Source organism: Falco peregrinus, chromosome 1 (genome assembly GCF_023634155.1).
Source record: "Falco peregrinus isolate bFalPer1 chromosome 1, bFalPer1.pri, whole genome shotgun sequence".
Lineage (NCBI taxonomy): Eukaryota > Metazoa > Chordata > Aves > Falconiformes > Falconidae > Falco > Falco peregrinus.
The window spans coordinates 38,518,971-38,541,934 of NC_073721.1; the positions used below are offsets into that span (position 1 = coordinate 38,518,971).

A 22,964-nucleotide genomic window follows, 5' to 3' on the forward strand; every position below is an offset into this window, starting at 1 on the left:
TGCACTAGGTTCAGCCATGAAAATACATATATCAAAAACTATGAGATATACACCAAATGTGATAATTACAATGTGACAATATTTCTGAAACAATACAGCATAACCTTAATGTGCATCATGTATTTGAAGTAATTTAATCATTCCGTTATCATAGCTCATAGAATCTGTAACTCAGGAAGAGCAACATGGCAAGATCACGTAGAGTTTACTTCAGCTGTGCATCTGACTTGATTTTGGCTAAAGAAGATGCAAGACCATTCCATTTACTTGCAACCCACCCTGATTCCATAGTAACACAGCCAGTAAAATCTGATTTGCAGCAAGTTCTACAAATATATTTGCATTTGTCCTTAGCTACTGAATTTTTAATAGTTGATTTCATGAATTGTCAGTGGTGATGACAGAAGGCTTTGAAAGTAACTTTGAGGCTTCTGGAATTGAGTGTGGCAAGGGGAATGAGGTCAGAAGTAGTATAAGCGGCAGCTCGACAGATAACAATAATTCACGTCCAACTTCTACAACTATATTATTTTGGCTTCAGTTCCAGAGAGAGTCTTTCAGACTTTCAAAGTCCAAATAGAACAGACTTATATCCGGTTCTATATGTTTTAAAGAGGCACACAAAGGCGAAAAACCTTTATGTAAGTAAAGGTGATTGTAGTTACAGTATTTGTGGCAGATTTTCATGTTAAAAATCTTATGTCGAGACTGAAAGAAAAATGCTTAAAGAGATTCTGTTAGGCAAATCTGAGGTTACACAAATTTGAAAATACAAAAGGAGGAATGTTAAGTATTAGCAATGACTGCCGTTAAATACTGTTCAATGCAAGTTACAGGGTTTTGATTTTACTAGTGGGATGCAAAGAAAAACCATGTATGTTATACACAGTATATTATATAGGCAACTGAAAAGAAGCCACACTTTCCAGGTCATTAGACACAACTTGTCCATCTCCAGTACCCACAGAAAGGAATAAATACAGGCTCCTACAGCATGATCCACTATGTATGGGTTATTAATGCCTAAAGGCAATTTTGGCTTAAGCAACACAATTATTCAGACCTTTAAAAATCAAAATACTTTGTGCTGTTGGGGTCTTTTTTTAAAATATTACCTGGAGGTGCATTCGGATCTCTCAGCCAACCTTTTGCCTGATTCATCTTTGAATCTATTAAGGCTAAAGCTCTTTTCATGGCTTCAGTGTCCTTCACAAAAGAGAAACCACCAAAATGATTCTCAAAAAAATCAAAGCACAGTCAACACAGCCAAAGCAAACAGAAATTCTATAAAGCAAAGTCTGCTTACAGAAACACACCTGTATAAGCAGCTCAAAACCCATTTTCAAACTAGCAGGTCAAAATCACTTCTTTCCAATTAAGACAGACATTTTAATTTCACTCAAAATGCAGAAAATATGCATGCAATTTTAGTGATTTTTCTATTCCTTTACTAGTGTTTTAATTGCTAAAGTCAGAGCTCTAATAAGCACACATCTTGGAGTTAGTTCATTTTTTTTTCCTTAACGTACAGCAGGGCACATAAAAAAGTTGCAACAATGAGATGAGTAAACTTTTTAAAAAAATGAAAATTGGCCAGTGAATTTTACTACTTACTTCAGTGTAAAAGGCTGCACATCTGCATTTTTCACCTGCTCTGCTGCTTAAAGTCAAACAACTGCTGTTTGCAGAGGAACAAACTGCCAGCTAATTCCTGGAATTCTCAAATACGGAGTTTCATGTCTTAGGAGACAAACACATCTATTCACATGTGGTTGTTTAAAGTTAGAACTTCTCTGCTGGAGCATCAGAGAGGCTGCTGCTTTTGACTATTATGCTGCTATTATCGAACACCTCTTTCACTGAAGGAGATAAAACCATCCAGTTCTCTTTTCTCTGCACACTGTTAATTGTTCATGTGTCATCTGACCACTAGAGGCCAGAAGTTTTCTATCGATGCAAAGAATAACAAGTACCTTAAGTAGAAAGCTGGGAAAAAGCCAAAATAGCTTTTTACCACACATGGTATTAAAATAATTTGAAATACATCTAACGTCCCTTGATTAGCGTACAGATGATGAAAAGAAGCCTGGCTCTTGCATTAACTGAATTGAACTGTCCATGTCCAACTCTTACAAAGAGCCTACTAGCATCAATGGTCAGTAACTGGTACAGCACATGATATCCTGACATTAAAGAACTGCCACATTTTTGTGGAGTTGTTCATTCTGCATGCTTAGCCTCAAAGATACATCACTGTAAACGTTTTGGCATTTTCATTCAGACAAGTTGGTCTGTCAACTATCCATATGGTGCTGTAATTCAGCAACCAACTTTCTAAAAGGTCATGAAACACTCTGCTGGATATTTTTAAGGGCTCTTGAATCACAGCCTGAGAGAGATCACCAAAAGCAGCAGCATTTTCACCTGGATGGCTGGTTCTCAAATCTAGAAACTGGGTCTCAGAGCTTGGGCCAGGACCTTCTTTGAAAAAACTTCCAAAGGGTAGGATACACAGCTAGGGGCGGGAGGTGGGCACATTGTTTTAAAAGTCATCATCTCCATAGCTTGAGAATTATGCATTTAATAGATGATGATGAGACAAGTAAATAATCACTTAAGTATTCAAATGTATGTAAAAACCTTACTAGCTATGAAGGTAGGTGTTACAGCTTTCTGTTTTTTTATATATGGGCTGACGCTACTTTAGTTCGCAATGAATGGTCTACTGCAGGCCTGTCTACCCAAAATCATTCGAAACAAAGAACTAACTGAATTTTTATTGCCTCATGTGCTGATGAGATGATAGGTGGGATGGTTGAGCAAACCAGTGTGTTGGGAAAACTGTCTTTGCCCCTCCCTTTCTACTAACAGGCTTTTGTGTTGTCTCAGCTGCCCACAGAGCTGCAGTTTCAGCAAAATTAGACAGAAGCCTCTGAACCTAAATTCGTCTATCAGGGGATAAGATCAAGGGCATTTTAGCTTTTACTCTCATGATTTTGTAATTGCTAGGACTTCTCAAGCAATAACAGGAGCCATCTGCCCTATCATATGAAAGCTATATAACTGGATTGCTCTGCAGCGTACAGCTTGCCCTCCTGTGTGCCTCTGCATTTGCACGGTACCATCCCTTTTTCCTATTTAAAAAAATCTGGTGAAACCCCAGTGTTAGAGGACATCTGCTCTTAGAGCATAGATTGCTCATCTTCACAGCTCAAACTACGACAGCAAGGAATCCTTCTCAGCTTTAGCTTGATAAGGAGTTTTCATTGCAATGAGACAGCTTTTACATAGGTAATTAGAACACATCCTTCGCTAGGTTTGTTGGCATTGCACTTTTGTTTCTGCCACAGTGGGACGGTTTGTTCTGTGTCTGGTGTCAGATACCTTGCAAGTGACAAGGGTGTAGCAATCCTGAAATGTCTGGACTTATCCACCAATTCAGGCTGTTAAGCAGGAAGATAAAAGTAGAAATACTCGATTTAAACAAAACAAAGCAACTTGCTCAAGGTCTTACTGGCTTGAAAGTGTCTTGATACTCCTGATTTCTGGAGCTGTTTAAACATCTTGTTCCTTCCTGAACAGCTAAATGTTTAAAATTTTACTCCCTGGGATTTGCCAGCAGAATATCAATTGCTAGTAAGAAAAAAAAACCCAAAACCTACAGCTATCCTGCAAAAAAGTTTCATATAGAGTAATTTTATCAGTAAAAAAGCTTTCTTTCCGTCCTCTCCCCACAGTTCCCCTTTTGGCAAAAGGAATTTCATTAACAAAAGCAGCAGTATTACCTTTTCAGATGAGACAAAAACTTAAGTTAATCGAGTTAAACCAATAGGGCAATGTTTTCTGAAGGGAAAAGAGCAAGCTCGTGTTTTGTAAATCAGCTCCCAAAAGCAAATAAGCACTTATTCAAGATACCTTTATGCATCACTTCTGCCACTACCAAGAATTTTGAAATTATTCAGGGAGTAGGTGGGACTGGCACTGCTTTGAGAAGGAGCAAAATAAATCCTGCACAATGCCTTGTTGAATATAAAACACAACCTCTGACTCAATTAAGTGGTCTAGCCTACTGATATCTGCATTTCATTACCGAACAAGGCAATGTTGAAGGAAACGGGCAAAGCCAGCCTTCTGGCAGAACAGATAGCTTAGTCACCATCCTGGGTTCAATGCTGCAAGATGCAAGATACTTCTCAGCTTCCTCCAACTTTAAACTCCCTCCATTTCTAGAGAAATGGAAGATGTTTGAATTGAGTGTTACTTCAAGTTTATTTAAAAACAAACACTAGGAATATACAAAGTAAGCTAAACTCCTTTGTAAAATGAGACTTTCAAGGAAAAAAGGAACAAAACTATGAACAGAAGAAGTAATTGCAGATTTTTTTACTTTTTTTTTTCCTCTCCAAGATTTTGTCAGAGATCAGTATTTGCCCGGTATTTCAATTCTAAATCAGCACACTATTTTTAAAAAAATCAGTGTTGGTGCAAACAGAGGTTATTGCAATCCATTAACAGTAATGTGCATTTCAGAGTCCTGAAAGACCAACAAAATAGTTTGCAAAAAAGCCTGCAACTCTGGCTCCAGACACTTGTTCATTCTCCACTATCCTAGGTAGATTTTGTGATACTTCAATGTATAAACAAATAAAGATAAATAATAAACATAAAATTAACTCCAACATCAACAATAGCATGTACCACACAAGTAAAAATTCAAGGCTGTACATCCCCAAGCACACCTTACTTTGCTTGGGGAAAAGCATGGGGAAAATTATCTTTCCCCTGACCGCCAGGCACAAAATGCATGCAGCAGTAATCTCAAGCAGAATTAAAGAGCTCCTCCATCTCCGTTCCAGAAAAAATGAGTAAATCAACCATTAGATACATATGCAAATACAGGAAAAGGTCTGTGATAGGTGCCATTAGCAAATGAGTTCCTGCTTCTTCATTCCACTGCAATTTTAATCTCAAATTCTTTGTCATAACTGTTTGATTAATGCCCATTGCTACAGTTTCAAATTGTCAATTAAAATTAATTGAAAACCAAAACACAATTAAGAAGTTCTCAACTCGGAACAGAATGATGTTTTGATTATACTAGTCCACACAACATATTTATACATGATGCCTAATGACCAGTACTTTCCACTTAGAAATACTGCCAATACAGCAACTATTTTCTTAATAAATTCCTTTGTTGATCTGCCTCACTAGCAAGAGGAGTAAGCATTTCCTAAGACTAAATTGCCAGCTTTTTGCAACAGTCATTTTTTTACCACATAGATTTCCAAATTTCTTGTGTAAAATAAAACCATATTTGTATTTCATAAAATACAGGAATGCTTAAATAAAAAAATAAAACTAAATGGAAAAAATGCACATACAAAACTGATGTTTTAGGCCTAGACCCGAAGAACACAAACCATTTGAACTGAAGGAAGCCTGCTGGTGAAATACTATGGAATGGACAAAATTCCTGATTTAATAAAGCTTTCTGGGCATGCAGAAAGCTTGTTCCTGCATGACTGGACCCTTTATTTGTAGCTACAGAGACTAGTAACATAAATTAACACAAAAGCATTCAGCAAGAATGTGCCCTGAAATCTTGGGGTAACTCTAATCAGGCTCATAAAGACAGTCAATCCAGTTCAGCTTGCGGTTACCATTCTCTCAGCGACAGCCGATTCTACACAGAGCTAGACAGAGCTACTAAGGTCCTTTTAAAACTCCTGCGTGTATATATGTAAGTATGGTGTCACAGCTGGCACACAGATAAGAATTTGCACAGCACACAGTCTGCACACAGAACAAAATCCCACATACATGCTTTCTGGGGTTTAGTACAAGGTAGATGTGTAGGGTGTGGAAGAAAGCTTACCTTCTAAAGGTGAGAAAAGGGTAAGAAACAGGAGAATAAAAACAAAGATGCATAAAGTAGTCATAATAAGGAAGTGATAGTGACAAAATAACTCAAAAGGCAAACTAAGGGTCAAGTGCCAAACAATATAGGCCAAAGTGATTTTAATGCCTAGATGACATCAACGTTAGATTTTCTGCAAGATTTCACTGGTTAATACATCCAGCTTGAGGTCTCAATGTTTTTCTTTATATATATTTACAGTTCCTTGCTGCTCACAGCACTAACCATTCAGAATATCCCTTCAGCAATTTACTTCAAGGTACCCAAAAAATAGGTAGGAATTTCAGTTATGCAGCTACATTTATTTGTAAGCTCACAACAACACTTTTACGATTTTGTCTGTCAGACCTGCTTTATGGTCTCCTAGACATATCTTCAGTGGTATCACTTAAGAGCACCATTTAACTCCAGGTAAGTGGCTGCAGTCACTTAACACCGAGTTGTAAGGAACAAATACTGTCCATGTGTCAGCTTCACAGACATCATACTTAACCCAGAAAGGATGTTCAGTCTAACATATATTTATTTGAGACAAGGCAAACACTTGAAATTTACTCCCATGTCCAGACTAGAAGTCAGGCAGGTGGAAAAGGAAGTGGTGTTCAAGGAGGGACCCCCAAAAATTCACTAAAATTTCTCAACTTCAGGCCTTTTGCACAAGGAATATGACAGCAGCCTATCTTTTTAGTAGCGGCCAGGAGAAAAATCTCAAGTAATCTCACTTATGAATGCCTAGCTACAAAACTAGTTTAATATGTAGAACAATAACTTTTATACCTAACTTTGTCAAATATGGTTATATAGGGTAGCTACATATAGGGAAAAAAAATCCTTCTCTGAGAGGTATACACTGTATTCCAGGATTTGCTAGTAGTGTCAAAACTAAACAATGAACAAATCTGTCTTCTGTTTGACCATTCAGTTGCAGCAAATCACTGAGCCACCTTCAAATGCCATGATCCTTTAACTTAGCTTATTGAGAGAAAGCTAATTTTGAAAGATACATTAATACAATCATCTCTGAAAATGTTCTTTGACCTTGAAGAGATTATAATCATACAAATGTTACAAAATCGATGCACAAATAGGTACTTCAACAGTCTCCAAACACACAAGTTTACAAGCATATGACACAGCAGGTAAAAATTAGACTTCTATAAACAAATGCAGGTGGGAAACGTACCTTGCTTGCCCAGGCATCTTCATCCCAGGAAGTGAGTTGTAATACACGGATTATTTCATTTATCTCAGCACTCATTTTCTCTACTGTAAAATTGCGGTTTTTCAAGGCCTCTTCTATTCCCTGGCTTTTAGAATTTTTCGTGGTTACAAAAATCTTCATAGCTGTGAAAATACCACAGATTCAAAAAAGGTACATGCAAGTTACGATCCATGCTGAATCTGATCTCATACTGCATTTATGTGGAGGCAGTACATTTTTTTTTGCATGGACTGTTTTATCTCAAAGAGATTGTAGTTTTATTTCAAGAAGCACAGTTATTTGCAGCGTCAAGGCTGTTACTTTTAATAATCATAAGACATTGGAACTCCAGCTCAAAATGGACAGCAATTCAGAGTGATATGAAAAATTAAAGCCAAAAATACCTGAAATAAGTACTGGCAATAGCTCCTTCACGGTATTCATAGAGTTTACCAGCATAACCCTGTGTTCCTGATGAGTTAATTCCTGTTGTCTCTCATCAATCATTTTGGCCATCTTTGTCATTCCTACAGATTAAAGTAATTTAACATAGTCATAAATAAAGAAATGTAATATTAAGTCTAATTTGCAACAGTTGAGCTTTCTCTAAACAAGAACAAAGTGTAGTGAGTTATGACAACTATACTGAAGTTTAAAACAATTTTTATATTAGTAGCTGTTACTTAAAACACATTCCAGATGCTTCAGAGAAACCACTGATTCAAAACCTAGCCACTATGCAAAGCAGAATGGTCTCCTCAAAATTCTTGATTTAAAATCTCAGCAATAGAATAGGAAAATACCTGAAATGACTGCTTTAGGACATGAAGTCACTTCATGAACTCTGAAAGCTAATGTTTGGGGTTTTTTCCTTATCTATTAAGACTTGATCCAAGACTTAAGTGTGAATGGCAGAAAAAGGAAACATCAGGGTCTTGTTTGCCTTGAGGTTCTACCATAATTCAAGAATTGTATCTACTTATACTTCAGTTCTGCTAGAAATATTTCAGTGCTCTAGAAGTGTGGAAAGAATACAATTTATTCTAGAGCAAATCTGTTTTCAATAGCTAAGACTTGTGAGGTTTACCACACAGCACATGTGGAAACTTCAGACACAGCTTCATAAAAATTTCAGCTGATTTAAATTGCTGCTGCTGTGGTCCTACTCTCTCTGCTACAGGGGACAAAATTGGAAGAAAGATCTATACTCTTTGGCTGAATAACTTTTCTGCTGGTTAGCATCTTAGGCATCTCAATATAAGAAAAAGGGTAAATGAGCTTTAATGGCAACACTGAAAAGTAGTAGAATCCCGGTATGTATGTCCTCTGAACCACCTTTCCTTTCAAATGACAAAAGCCTAAATAAGTAATCATGTTCTCCTCTCTACTTCCAGCATAAAACCTATAAGCAGCTTGTTGATTTTAAGTGTACATACTCATAATCCTGTTATTTATATAGAGCTCACATTAACAGTTATGTTCAGATGTCCATTGATACAGTTGAAGGGAACAGGGACTACAGGCATAAAAAGTTTTGTGGGCCTGGGCTGTAAGTGTTGAGCAAACGAGCTACAGGTTAGCTCAGGCAAAGACAGTGCTTCCAGAGCATGCCAGAAGCACAAGACTAGCTACTTATTCACAACAGCAGAATCTAGAAAAGATTATTTGCAATAAAGGTACAAGCCTACATTTCACTCAGAAATTAAGACACTTGCCCATCACCTGTTACCTCTATCGTATGCATGTAATAGCAAATTATGTCTGTAAGGTTCAATGAAAGCCAAATAAAGCAGTCTGAAGTTTGGGGAAACTTCCATTGTAAAGACACAGAAGACAATAACCACAGAGAAACTGGATTTGTATATACCAAATCAAAGAATAAGTTTCATGGAAAGAGAAGATTGCCCTTTTGGCTTCATCTTTTCCTATTCAAAATGAGGCAAATTCTATTTAGTTGAAGGTAACTCCCCATGGGACAAAAAAAAAGTTTGTTTAGAGAACACTATACCTTCATACAGAACTTAAAAGTTTTTCACATCTAGAAACAAGGTAAAGTGTACATATGTCAAAAACAGGATGAGCTGCTAGTCAATTTATGAGCTATTCTTACACTAGATATTTATTCTTATTTATATGTACAAAGTACTAACGAGGTTCCTTCTCTGTTTATAGAAGCATTCTTTAGTTCAGTGTCACATTAATTCCAACATCTTCCTACAATACCACCACAACATCTAGATTTTATACATTGCTTTTGTTAAGTACCTGAACTACTTTATGCTTGCTGAAACTAAAGCATTTGGAGTAGCAGATGACAGAGATTAATGGTAGGTTTCCTCTGTAGCAACCCAGTACTTCACTTAATTTCCACCAGTGAAAGTGTGAGTTAACACAGTGTAGTAACAAGTAGTGAAGGAGCATCAAAAAAGGAACAAAAAGAACTGTAGTACCTGGGCTTTTGTATTATACTGCAAGACAGCTATTTCTACAACCTCATTAAGATGCTATTATGACACATAGCTTTGCCTACTCCAAGAAATTCCTGCTAGGCCTAACCATCTCACTTAGTACAGATGTTTTATCAGCTTAATGGACTTTATAGCTGTGAGCACTTAATTACACAGCTTTTTCAGTTTGTTTTACTCTTACTAATGCATGCTTACTTCCCTCATATAATATAGTGTAGCAAAAGCACAGTGCACATCGTATCTGTGTAGTATTTACCCACATCTTGATTCATCTACATTCTTAAAGAGAGAATGTGAATCAGAAAATAGTCATCATTCACACTCTAGTTTAAAACTCTTTCCAACAGATGCATTCAAAGCAACTGCTTTATCACTGTCCCAACACTTGAAACTTGGGTGAGGAAGGTGCTGGGGGTGGGTGGGGGGGAAAGGTAGTGGAAAAGACTATACTTAGTATGTTTATGATAGGCTGTAGCAAATCAAACCTGGCCCTAGATTCTTTGTGTATGTCACCAAATCCTCCATAGTCTCTACTACTTCCGCCACAGTCAGATATTCCAATATTCCTTTGCAGACACGGATGATTTTACGGACCTAAAAGAGGAACATTCCATCATTTGTTAGATGAAGCCAAGTTACACTTGAATTAGAAATGCAAGCCTGTTATTAGAATGGAATACATACAGCATTTGCTAATGTGACGTACAGGCCAATCACAAAGGTCTGGGATACTGATTAAGTTACCCAAAATGTCATTACTCAACAGTGCTGTACTGACAAAGGTAGTATTTAATCAGCATTCTATTACTCAGAAATGCAAAATCCTGCTTCCAGTGTTTTCACTTTGTATGTTAAATGAAGGATAGCATTGGGAAATTAGGTTATAAGGAAGTGCGTTTCAGTGTGCTGGTATGCTTTTTCATTTCAAAGTTTTTCATTGCAATTTTATCAGTAAAGAATATTTAACTTAAATCACAAACCAACACGACATAGAAAACAGACTCCAAGCTTTCAGAGGAAGTATTATTCACCATACAGCTGTACATATGGATAAAGCATTATACAGCATTCCAGTGGGAAAGGTAGTTCCAACATCTTAAGCTTTCCAGAAAAATCTGTGAAGACTGTGCTTTATTTACCTCTAGACATCTGCTTCAGCTTAACTTTTTCAGTTCATACTTGATTCCAAAACAGAGTTCTCTGTCAGTTAATCTTTTAGTCTCCTGAACAGCATTATTTCTGACAACACCACATACAATTCTCGTTGAAGAATGAGTTAATTACCATTTAATTTGTATCAACCACATGCAGTGTTCAGTCCCTAGAACAGATCATAGTTTCCTCTAAAACTCATTTCAGTTTTGTCCCAATGTTAGTTATCTTGAAACATGGTAGGACAGAGACATGCCAACTTCTGTGTTTGTGAGAAGTCAATCATTCCAGACCAGTGTTTTTCTTTCAGTTAACATGCAGTTGTCAGACTAGTTCAATAAACCATTAACTCCACGGAAGTCAACGCATTTCCTAAACACTGGAAGCAGAGAGATTAAAAGCTATTAACTTCCTTGCAATTCTGTCCCATAACACTTTGTAGTATCTATTAAAAAACACTTAAAGCAATGAGAATCACAAGCGCAACAGAGAAACCCTAGCATTCTCCTCATTTCAGAGGGACATGCTAACAGCACCATAAGCCGATTAAATGAGAGACAAGGATCCATGTTAGACTACTCAGAACTAGAGGAAAAGCAACACAATTTCATAGATTAACAGATTGTTGCATGGGTACAGTTTAGAATTAACATCAGCATTTCTAACAGTGTGAGTTTAATTTCCTTATAGTAGCATGATATTTAGAAACAAGCAAGACTCCACATTCCCAGAAAGACGATGACAAGAGCAAGACTTGTACCAAAGAAACGTTTTCAAAATGTTTTCAAAAGACACACAAAACCTCTCTTTTAAGTTTCCTTGCAACTCTGGCACTTTTGTCCATATGAGGATGGACAAACAGCACCTCAGAGCCACTTTTTGGCTTGTGCAGCAGCCAAAATGTAGCAACTGTTAACATCTAACAGAACACATCTTCTGGCTGACCAGCCAGACAGTCCAAGTTTGTATTACCTCCCATGCCCCAAGGCCAATTAAACTGCCAAAGCTAATGAGTCAGACAGACATGTTCGGCAGTAGCCTAGGGCTTTTCAGTGAAGGGATACAGAGAATATAAAGATTAGTAATGGGTATGCTGAAGGGAATACAGGAAAGTGTCAGGAAGATCTAAGACAGGGTTGATGGGATCTGGCCTTTTTAAAGAACAATCACAAACAATGCCTAAACATTATGTCAAACAAAGATGCTCTTAACAAAACAGCAAAAAGCCTGAGCTCCTTCTGACAGAAAGCAATGCAAAATATGCTTCCAATCAAGCTGAAACCACCAAACCCACATTCATCTACTCAATAGTTGAGATTAGCTAATTCTGTTATATGGATATTTGAATTTATAATACTATTGCGCAGATATCTATGTCAGTCATGTTGGGATTCCTACCTCTGCTTCATCAAATGTCAAAAGTAAGTCTGACGTTCCAGAAAGAATGCCTCTTGATCCATCAATTAGATAGTCACGAGCTGGTACTGAATAAGGATCTGCTTGCAGCATCTGGGCTGCCCGAACAAGTTTGGTGCAGGCGTTCTCCACTCTGTGGAAAGTCATCAGACAAAACTTGCTGATTATTTTCGGTCTGTACGACAACACACTTGAGAAAATGCTGGATTTGTTTTCAACTTTCCTACTTAAAGCACTGCAAGCAAGCGGATCATTCCACACCTTTACAGTTTAAAGAGCAAGAGTATTCATTGCACGTGTTTTAACAAGAAAGTAACCAGCAATTGTATGACACAGTTTTTCAGAAGTCATGCCATCTTCCAGTGCAGGGAATGTTTAAAGCATCCCACGTGCAGCAGTCAATACAGTGTCATTAGGGAGAGGTCCCAAGATAGCAAAATACCTTTCATTCTTAATGACAAGGACAGGGGAAAAAACAATTATTCTTTTAGGACTTCACAATCAAAGTACTTGCTAACCTTTATCAGCCTTATATTTCCATTGTCATTCAATAAGCAATTGCTATTAATAAATATTAAATGATAGCTATGCATTAAGACAAAGGAACATAGTATTAAGAAAACCAAGACACTGTGCCCTGTTCATTGAAGCTGTAGTCCAGTTCTTCAGAGTATTAAAACTCATGACAGAAACAGCATTTTAAATAGCCACATGATTCAGTGATAAGGTATAAACTTTAAATGCAGCTTGCACTTTCAGGCTTAAAAAAGGGAGTTTTGCAAGACATTACACTATGCAATTACAGTAACACAGAAGGTACTATGATAAACAAATGAGCTTTGAAATTAGTCCATCAAGCCATTTAACACAACAATTTTAAAATACCAAGAACTGGAACACTGAAAAGCTTCTGGTTTTGTTCTCTTGTTGTAATTGCTTCATGATAGCTTAGAGAAATACAACATTCAGACTTCACTTCCACGTTAGCTATGCTACTCATGACTGTACTTACTGACCTCACTGTGACTTGCCTCCATTCTCTCCGGTTTCTCTGACAGAAATTTAAGTGCAGTCTAATACATAGGCTCTATGCGTGAGTGCCATGTGCTCATTCAAGTTACACTAGGTTCTGACAAACATTAAAACCTTTTATTAAAGCAATACTGTCTAGCCCATTTTCTACTGACCACTTGGACACACTCTTTTACCATACTTTCAGTTAAGTACTATTGGTAAGTTAGTTACCACATTTTCTCCCTTATGTTCCTTATTAACACAAATGGCAGAACTTAATGGTTACATCTAAATTTAACTATGCTAGAAATAAGACACGTATTACAGGAAAACATTATTGTTATTCAGAAAGTAAAGTTTTCAGCTAATGGCTCCCTAGAGTAGATCAAATTGGGCCATCTGACCCTATCATAACCTGCTCATTAGTGAGACATCTGCTCAGCACATCAGATGGTGGTAACTCATAACTGAGTAAGAAAATACAGGAGAACTTCAAGCAGAAAGTGGGAACGGTCTGCTCATTACTATGCAGTGTACTTAGTTGTATTATCAAAGTCAACTGACTTCACCAAATTAGATTTCCGTGCTTGCTTCTCAATTTTATTCTTTTCAACTCTGCCAAGAAAGGGATTAAACAAATCACCTGTTCAGCCAGCTCAGAGCTATAGGCTCAGAAATACTTCATTTCCTCCAGTTCAATTTCATGGTCATCTGTTTAACACTAATAATTATCTCAAGGCTGGCTTTTTCATTTGTAAAGAAGGGAATTAACATAAATGTGTATTACCCCAGAAATCTCTGTAATTAACAAAAATAAAGTTTCTAAAGATTCAGCATTTTCTTTAACAGTTTTTAGAGTTTGCTCTGAGAGGCGAACTTGCATTTTACTTGTACACTGCCCATTTTGTATAAATTTCCCAAGGCATTTGAAAGACATCAGGAGTGTGCACTATGTACAAAAAAGCAGAGTAGTGTTTAAAAACCAGGCACACTCCATCCTCTGCAAAACGTACATGCTAAGAAACAAAAGATCAGATTTTTGGGAAAAAAGTAATTCAATTACATAAATTAAAAAAAAAAACCAACAATCACCAAACCGTATCAAAAAACACTAAAAATATTGACTGCAATGAACTGCTTGGTCTACCACAAGAATCAAAAGTTTTGAATAGAAGTTCATTGCTATCATTTCTTCCTTGTATTATATCACAACCTAAAAAAATCCCACGTTTATAAAAAAAATATTTTTTTGAGCCATGATTACAACAAAGCTATGTTAACACCAGCCAAATTCTTTGTGGAGAAGACAAAGGTCATGATATTTCCAACCATACTACTTTTGGTCGTCAGTCAGCTTCATTCCTGTTAGTGTGTTCCTTATGAAATGCGAGGAAAACACTGAAGCTTATGCTTAGCTACCGTTTTAGGTTTTCAGACTGACTTCTACTTTTCCTGGAGCTGCCTGCCCAAAAACACCAGACCATGCCTTTGATGCTTGAACAGTGCTCATTTCAGTTTCTAATCGCTTAAGTTGTAGTGACTTTACTCACTACAGTTTAGATCACTTGCAGTTCTAGAAATACAAATTAAAAAGCAAATATTGTACATTAACGTCAATTTGTTAATACAATTACCAGCAACGCAGCCCCAGCTTGGCTACCAAAATGATGTTAATATAGACGAGCATTACTGCTTGATTTGTTAAATGGGTTTGTGTGTGCAAGTTAAGCACAGACAAATTCTCAGTGTAAACAAATAGGGTTTTACTCTGTTCTTTGCCTAGAGATTTTTCCTTCCTTACAAAAGAAGTAGAACAAGTAATATGAACACGCTGCAAAACATCTGATGTAAATTATATGCATTACTCATACTCCCTGGTGATTAAGACAATTAAGATAAAGAACAGCATTTTTTAACTCTAGGTCAATAGTTCCAACGTGGTTTATGTCAGTAGCAAGCAAAGGGATGCATGATAGCTTCTCAGAAGCCAAAAAACTATTTTGCTGCACAATCACACTCCTACCAAAAAACTTATACAGATTACCATCATACATGCTCATTATGAAACCTCAGCACTAGGCTTAGGACAAGCCAAGCCCCAAGTCTTTAAAAAGAATAAACAGATCTTCTCCCTCATCCTCCACCAGTGGTTCTGTCAAGACTGGTGGTCCTCTTGAACGCAGTAAATACCATCGGGAAATGCAGCGCTAGTGCATGCGCACTGCTCCTTACCCCATCATTCACGTGCCAGTACAAATTCTGCTGGAGCACCCCCTTAAAGAGCAATGCCAGTTCCCAAACTAACAGTTTAGAAACAAAAATCCCTCCTCTCAGGAAAGAGAAGAGGAAAAAACCACACCACCCTCATCTGTTTCACTTCCTGCATCCAAATCCTGTCCTTCAACACTGGAAAAGGTGAGAATCCCTTACCTCACCTGTGACTGTCACTTGTCCCTACAACAAAGGTATTGGTGAGAACACACTCCATAGTACTAACAAGGAACCGTCAACATATAGTAGTTTATTTCGATATAAACTCCAGATACTTAAAACCCAACAAATACAATTCATAAAAGGCCACCGAATACTCCTAATTCACGTTATTGCATCTAGAATAGTAAGCGCTATGTGAAGTAGGTTACATTACTGTAACAGGTAGCTTTGTTTCCCATTTTTCATTATGTCACAATAAAAGCAGTCATGAATTACTGCAGGAAAAATTTATTGCACCCCGCCTGAAGTGGTACTATTCAGCAGTGCTTGTATTACATTTCTACAGTAATTTAACTGTTTCAGTCTCCACAAACTGCTAAGTGTTGATCAAAGGCTGGATGCAGACAGCAATTAAAAAACATCTCTTTTCCTTCATCCCTTACTTGTCTAGGTGAAGAAGAAGAAGCTGGAATTTAACTAAAACCTCCACACGTCCCAGAAAATTAGCACAATCAAAGTTATATGTTTATATACAACTCATTAAGAGGCAAGAAAAAAGCTTTGGTCTCATTTCAATACATAAACACTCCCCTCAAAAAAAAAAAAATTAAAAGAAAAAAATCAACCCCCTCTACAGCCAAACAAGATCACACACCAGGAAGACAGCATAATAAATACTGCAAGGATTGTTTCAAAGGCCCCATTTAGCTCAGTATCCTGCCTCCAAAAGTAGCTGCAAGTAGATGCCTGAACAAAGTTAAGCACAGAATAAGCATTTATCATACTTCCTCTGGGCGCTCTCCCATCCTTCAACTGTTTTCAGTTCTTGGGATTTCCTGCAGCTTGTCTATTTGATAACCCACAACGGATTCCTCTAAGTGCTTATCTATTAACCTCCAAACCTATGTAAAGAATTTCAACAGTACGTGACTTGCTGTCCAAAGCAGCTCTCCCTATTGGTTTACAAACTATCAGCTTAAAGCAATGCCCCCATCAAGTTCTTGCACAGCAAAAGAAGTACCAATCCCCATCTCCTCCATGCTACTCATACTTCCTTAGACCTTTGTCAGGGTCTCAGGTCCCCCTGTCACCTTTCCCAGGCTGAAGAGTTCCAGCCTACTTAAGCTTTGCCTTATACAGAAGTAATCCCATACCTTTGTTCTCAAAGTCCTTCCATGAGCTTTTTCCAGTTCTACTAAAGCCTTTCTAAAATTTAGGGACCTCAAGTGCATGCAGTATTCAAGCTACAGGAGCAAAAAATAGTGACATGTTGGTCTCGTCCTTTGCTAATAAACCTAATTTTCATTTACTTTTTGACCACTACTGAGCATATAATGGATGCTCTCACCAATATATCACAGCTCCAAGACCTTGCTCACTATTGGTAACAGTCAGTTCAGAGTCAATCATCCTATTTAATACTAGACTTGCTGCTCTCCCATAGGTTCATTATTTCAAACTTTCAAAATAATTTAATTCACATTTGATATCCAGTCACTCAGTTTAATAAGGTCCTGCTGTAATTTCTCAGTCACCCATTAATCTCACTGCCCTGTGTAGACTTCAAGTTCTCAGCAAGTACTTTTGCCTCATAGCTCATGCTTGTTTCCAGGGAGTTTGTAAACATGGTGAAAAGCACAATCCTAGCAGAGACCTGTACAGTCCTACTGCCTACCTCCTACTATTGTCAGGGTTAACCCAAGGAATTTTTCCTTCCACTAATAAGAATGAACCCTTCTTATTACCCTGTGGCTACTTAATTTTCCCAAAAGCCTTCAGACTTTGCCAAAAAGTTTAGAAACCTGTGTATACTGTATCACCCCTATCCCCGTTATGGTATTCCTAACACCAACAGATTTATAAGGCAGAATTTCCCTCCATGGAAATGCTGTCAATTCACCCAAAACAAAGCATTGGCATTTGGGTTCTGTTAATTCTCTAGTATAGAATGTCTAGTGATTTGCTCAAAAGGTATGTCAGACCTATAAAGCTCTTGTTCCTCAGAGTCCCCTAGAAAGTTTCCCAATCAGTAGCACCATCTTGACTGACATAGTGGGTGGTCTCAAGTTGGAAACTGTACCTCACTAAATTTAGCTATTTCATTCTGTGACTCTTACACCAGTAGTGCCTGGTCCTAGGCATTATTTTTGTTAATTCATGTTGTTAATGTACAATGCAACAAAGGAAATACTTTTTTTACTGCCTAACAAATTTAATTTTAGACATAATCTCTGTTTTCCATTTTAGCATTTTGTTAGTTGCCTCGATGCTTTCTTGTTCTGAGTATGTGCCTGTTCTGTGGTACTGGATCTAGCTCAGCCCTGAGTACTGTGCTTGTACTGTTAGCTGGAAAGGTGGAGATAACACACCTGTGTTTTGACTACTGCTAAACAGTGTTCTCACAGCATCAAGGCTATCTCTCCACCCCCAAACCAGTAAGCTGGATGGGATATTCCATGCCATATGACATATGGCCAGATGTAAAAACTAGGAGAAAGAAGAGGAAAGGGGGCATTCTTCATTTACAGAGCAACCACTACACACACACTGAAGCTCTGCTTCCTGGGAAGTAGCCAAACAACACCTGCTGATGGGAAGTAGAGAGTAACATCTTTTGTTCTCCTTTGCTTCCGTGCATGTGACTTTTGCCATTGCTTCATTAAACTGCCTTTATCTTGACCCACAAGGTTTTTTTTCATCTTATTTTCTCCCACCACCACCACCACCACTCTGCAGAGGAGGGGAACAATAGAGCAGCTTGGTGAACACCTAGCATCCAGCCAAAGTCAACCCATCAAATGTGTTTGGGAATACAGTAAAATATCCAGTCATTCTGTACACATTGGACAACACTAATGAAGTCACTACATTTAGTAGGTTGTAGGACAAAGTCACTTCAATGAAAGTTTGTCAGGTGGCAGTAAGAAGCTTGGCAATTCCACAACAAGTAGTGAAGTTATGACTTAAGACTTCAGACAGCAGCAGGAGAAAGTCAGTTGTCCTTGACACAGAGCCATGGAATTAAGTGTCAGTCACCACTCCTCAAATGTCTTAGATTTCCAGGCAGTTATGTCATGCAGCAGCTGCCTATACTAACAAATTCACACTGTTCCACCAACCAAGTAAATAGAAAAAAAGATTGATCATGTTATTTCTGACACCATTGGACAAAACTACAAGAGCACACAGGTAAGTACCACTGTTAATCTGATTTTTTATTTTTTTTTAGAGGAACACATACTCTAGATATGTAGCTGTATATACAAAATCTAACAGGAAAACTCACTGCTGACAGAAAGGTCATTCCTGACAAAGGTCAGCCTCAAGACCCAAAAGAGCTATTGTAACAACAGTATTTTTTAATCTGTACAGCAGAAATTAGTAACAATGATCTATCATTGGAATAGGTTTAATGTACCTACAATAGAAGGTTTACAATAAAATGAGTTTACTTGATAAATGCTGGTGGCATATCCCTTTTCAAGATCTGGTCTTCTGTTGTCTGCACAGTCTCTTTTCCAACCTGCAGGAGAAAGAAATCATACTTAATTTCACTGTAAAGCCTAGATGAAAACAAATAGCAATTAGAAATTGATTTGTACTAATGATTGTACTAATTCCTTTCACTGGGTTTGCTTTTGCTGCATCTATTTTTCAGACCACCGTATATTGTGGTTAGTCTACCTTTATCTAGCTTCAGAAATCATACACCATTTCCTGCCAACATGTCTACTAAATTAACTGGGGGATACACACACTTTTCCCTCTTCCCACTCTCCCCAGAAGCAATATATTTGTCTGCTGCACTTAGTTGTAAAAACTTAATTACTGTGAACTCTGTAGGCTTCCTTCCTCCCTAATCCCCACCAGTCAAAAACAGTGTTCCAAGTTAAAAAAGTTACCCCCATTTTTCTATTCAACAGTCTATCAGAAATATGTAGTTAAATACTGAGAATACACCCCACATCCACAGCATCCTCTAGGCAAAAATAATTATACAGAAGCTAATAAAGGAAGAGATAGAGTAAGATCTGGAGTTTTCTATGCACTAGCTCTTCTGTTACACAATAGAAGTCTTTATAATTGGCAGTGGCTCTCTGAACTGTGAGATCACTAACTTGACAAAATATTTCCAGCTCCTTTGTTCACTGTACTTTCTAGCTGAATAAGCTATTCAGGAAGGCATCACAAAGCAGAAGGTCTTTAACCCAGACACTAGCTTGTGTTAAGAGCTGCCAGGCCTGCTCAAGCTAGACAAGATAGCCCTGAAAATCCCTATCAGCTGGTATTTAAAGCTTTTCTGGTTCTGGACGTAAGTTGTAGTGTGCCAGCAGGCACAGCACTTGCCAATTCTCATGCTGTACAGCATTCCAGAAGCACCATTTCCTTGCAAATTTAAGCTGCTTGCCAAAACCGATCTCCCTAGTCTGGTCCTTTTTGGAGGGGCTTTACAGAAGTACATTGGCCCAAGTATTTTACTTGAATCAAACACAAAGTCAACCTAGCCTACTTTTTTTTAAAATCTATTAGTACTAGGCTCATGGGTACCCACACAGATTATTTTTAAGTAAAAAAGGGAAGAGAGGAGGTTAAAGGTCTTAAAATTTAAGACAGGTTTCTGTCTCTTATGTTCATTGTAGGCTCACCAACAGTCATGCCCCCTCCTAGAACACAGCACTGCAGTGTTGCTTTGACTCCTAAACTTCAAGGAAATACATTTATAATTGCACTCCTTGAGGTATCTCATACCCCATTACTTGAGACAGGATTACATGACCATATGCCTGCTTTGTTTTATTCCCATTGCACTCATGAAACATTCTTTGTATTTCTCACATGTTGGTATGCACACATGCATGATAAAGATGACACAGAAAAGGAGTAAATTTGCATAAACTTTGGACTACACATCATTCAGACAGAAGGCTGTTACCAGGTGAAAGTGGAGAGTAATACTTCATTTCCAAAGAACCATGTCCTCAAGACTTTGTCTCTTGCAGCTGTACCAATCTGCATATGCACCAGTATATTTTTTAAAGGCATATCTGAGTACATACAGTTTTTAAAGAACACATGAAAATAAGTTTACAACCGGTGGGGCTTCAATTTAAAGGTCATTAACATTCATCATTGTTATTTTATATTCATCAGTCAGAAGGAAGCAAGAAACAGCTTCTGCTCAAGTTACAATGCATCAAGCATCAAGAGTTACTTCAAGTTTTATTAGACCATACCAGAAACATTTCTTTATTCGGCCTAGAAATCACAGGACTCTTCTATAAGGGGATATACCTAGGTTCACAACTCAAGGAAGCATTATCAACTAATTATCAGTGTGTATATATATACACACACTATATATATTTACACATACATATGTACATTCCTTCTATGACTAGCCAGGATCTTTAGCCTTCAAATGAAAAAGTGAAAATGGGAATAAACTCTTATGCTGTGTTATGTGGGGAGTTTTAACATCAAAACTGTCCTAAACTCCACAGACAGTTCTAAGTCCATCACAAAGCAGAAATACTGATTCCTCCAGTAGCCTCAGCACTAGCTCTTAACCATATTTTAAGCACCATTACGGCACACTCTTCACAGAATCTGTTTAAATATATAACCTTGTGACTCAAAGCATTTAATATTTACATAGCTACTTATTAACCTTTCCAGAAATTGCCTTTGTAGCCAAGGTATAGAGATGACATTTAAAAAAACATGCTCCACAGACCATTTAACAGGCGAAGTCTCAAAACAAGACTGAAATTTATAGCCTAAGCAGTTTTCAGACATGCTGCAATTTAAGACAAGATGGAGAGTCATTCAACTACCTTCTCCATACTCCAATATCAAGGGAACAAAGATTTTTTTATTAATATGCAATATCTACACATTACCTATTTAAGACAGAAGGCTTGTCAAGCTTCATGCCAATACAGAACAATTATCTGAGAGACTTGTATTTTATTTCTATCCAGCAGCACACACAAGGAAAAAAAACCCAGGATTCCTACTTGGGTTTCTGATATTCTTACCTGCTAAGTTAATCTTTGTCTCCATGAAATAAAGCTCCTGCTTTTAAGTAATACTGTAGTGGCCATTACTCATGGTTCCAAAGAGACTGCACTGGTTAACACAGTAAAGAGATCAGAACTTCAACACCGTACCTGCTCAGAGCAGCACAGAGTAAGGCAAGCTCTGAAGTAAAATGGTTTACCAAGACAGTTACATAGTCACAACTTCTACCCATCCATATTCATTTCCATGCTCTTTGGGAGACTGGAGGCAAATTAGTTGAATAAAGAATGAGCTGCTTCCCTGCCACTCAACAACAGGGAGCAAGAGGCAAGCAACTCTAGAAATTTAAAGAAATGGGACACACAAGTCAGAGGACATACATGGCCACTGAGAAGCCTTCTAGGAATACAGCTAGAAGAGCCAAGAGACTGAGATTTCCTACTGCTTTTGGCTTTCAACTTCGCTTGTAGGTCTTTGGCACTCTTATCTGCCACTGACTGACAGATCAGTATGTTTTAAGCTTTCTGCAGGGGAGTATTTTCCTCTATGGAAAAGCAAAAGGAAAACTTTCTGACCGGGCTGATCTTTTCCCTTATAACCAGTTTCACAGCTTTTTGTCATGTCTGCTTCTGCTGCAGGGAAGAGGAGACATGAGCACCCTACCAAGTCCCTTTGCCCATCTTCTTAGCCTGCTGGATATAGCTGTTCAGTGAGAAGAGGATATAGTTTCAGCACCTGCAATTCTCCAAGTTTAAACAAAGACACCACAAACACCCAGTAATAGCTAGTTATCTTAACTTCTAGAAGTTTGAGAGTACCAACTGCATGTATCATATAGAATAAAACACACAAATATTTCAGCTGAGAGTCCAAAGCTTATTGTTTAGGGGTGGTTTGTTGTGTTTGTTTTAAAAAAAAATAAACCCACAAAGTTTCTTCTCTATGCTTATATTGACAACACCAATTTGACAATTTGCCAGATGTCTGAAGTAGACTTTTCCTTGCACCTTATATGGTTTCCCCAGTTAAAAAAGCAAGATAACCTTAGAAGAATTAGTTCTTGCAATGCTCCAGAAGCTGATTTAAAACATCTGTCAGTTTAGCAAGGAGCCTAAAAATACTCCCACATCATCAAGTGAACACATACAGCCCTAGCTTTAACACTAGCCAAGACCCCAGTTTCTCCCAAGAAAAAAGCTACAGTATGAATTTAGCTTGACAAATCAGAATACCACTCAAAGTGATCTAGTCTATATGCTGTAAAAGCAACTTTACCATAAGCCATCTCACAGTAAAATCCAGTTGATGGTTTACACATACATGTTCTGCAAGCTTCCAG

At 37.7% G+C, this 22,964-nt stretch overlaps 1 protein-coding gene across 3 annotated transcripts in view; it reads right to left on the reverse strand.

Moving 5' to 3' along the window:
* Positions 1-22,964, reverse strand: part of VCL (vinculin) — a 60,329-nt gene that overhangs the window by 20,794 nt on the left and 16,571 nt on the right. For all 3 annotated transcript variants that reach the window (XM_005229746.4, XM_005229747.4, XM_027789941.2), the window contains 6 exons: positions 19,057-19,127; positions 12,140-12,290; positions 10,075-10,183; positions 7,526-7,648; positions 7,104-7,264; positions 1,116-1,206 (listed from right to left, as the gene is read on the reverse strand). In XM_005229746.4, the coding sequence (XP_005229803.1) occupies positions 1,116-1,206; positions 7,104-7,264; positions 7,526-7,648; positions 10,075-10,183; positions 12,140-12,290; positions 19,057-19,127 (706 nt within the window). The remainder of the gene's footprint in view (positions 1-1,115; positions 1,207-7,103; positions 7,265-7,525; positions 7,649-10,074; positions 10,184-12,139; positions 12,291-19,056; positions 19,128-22,964) is intronic.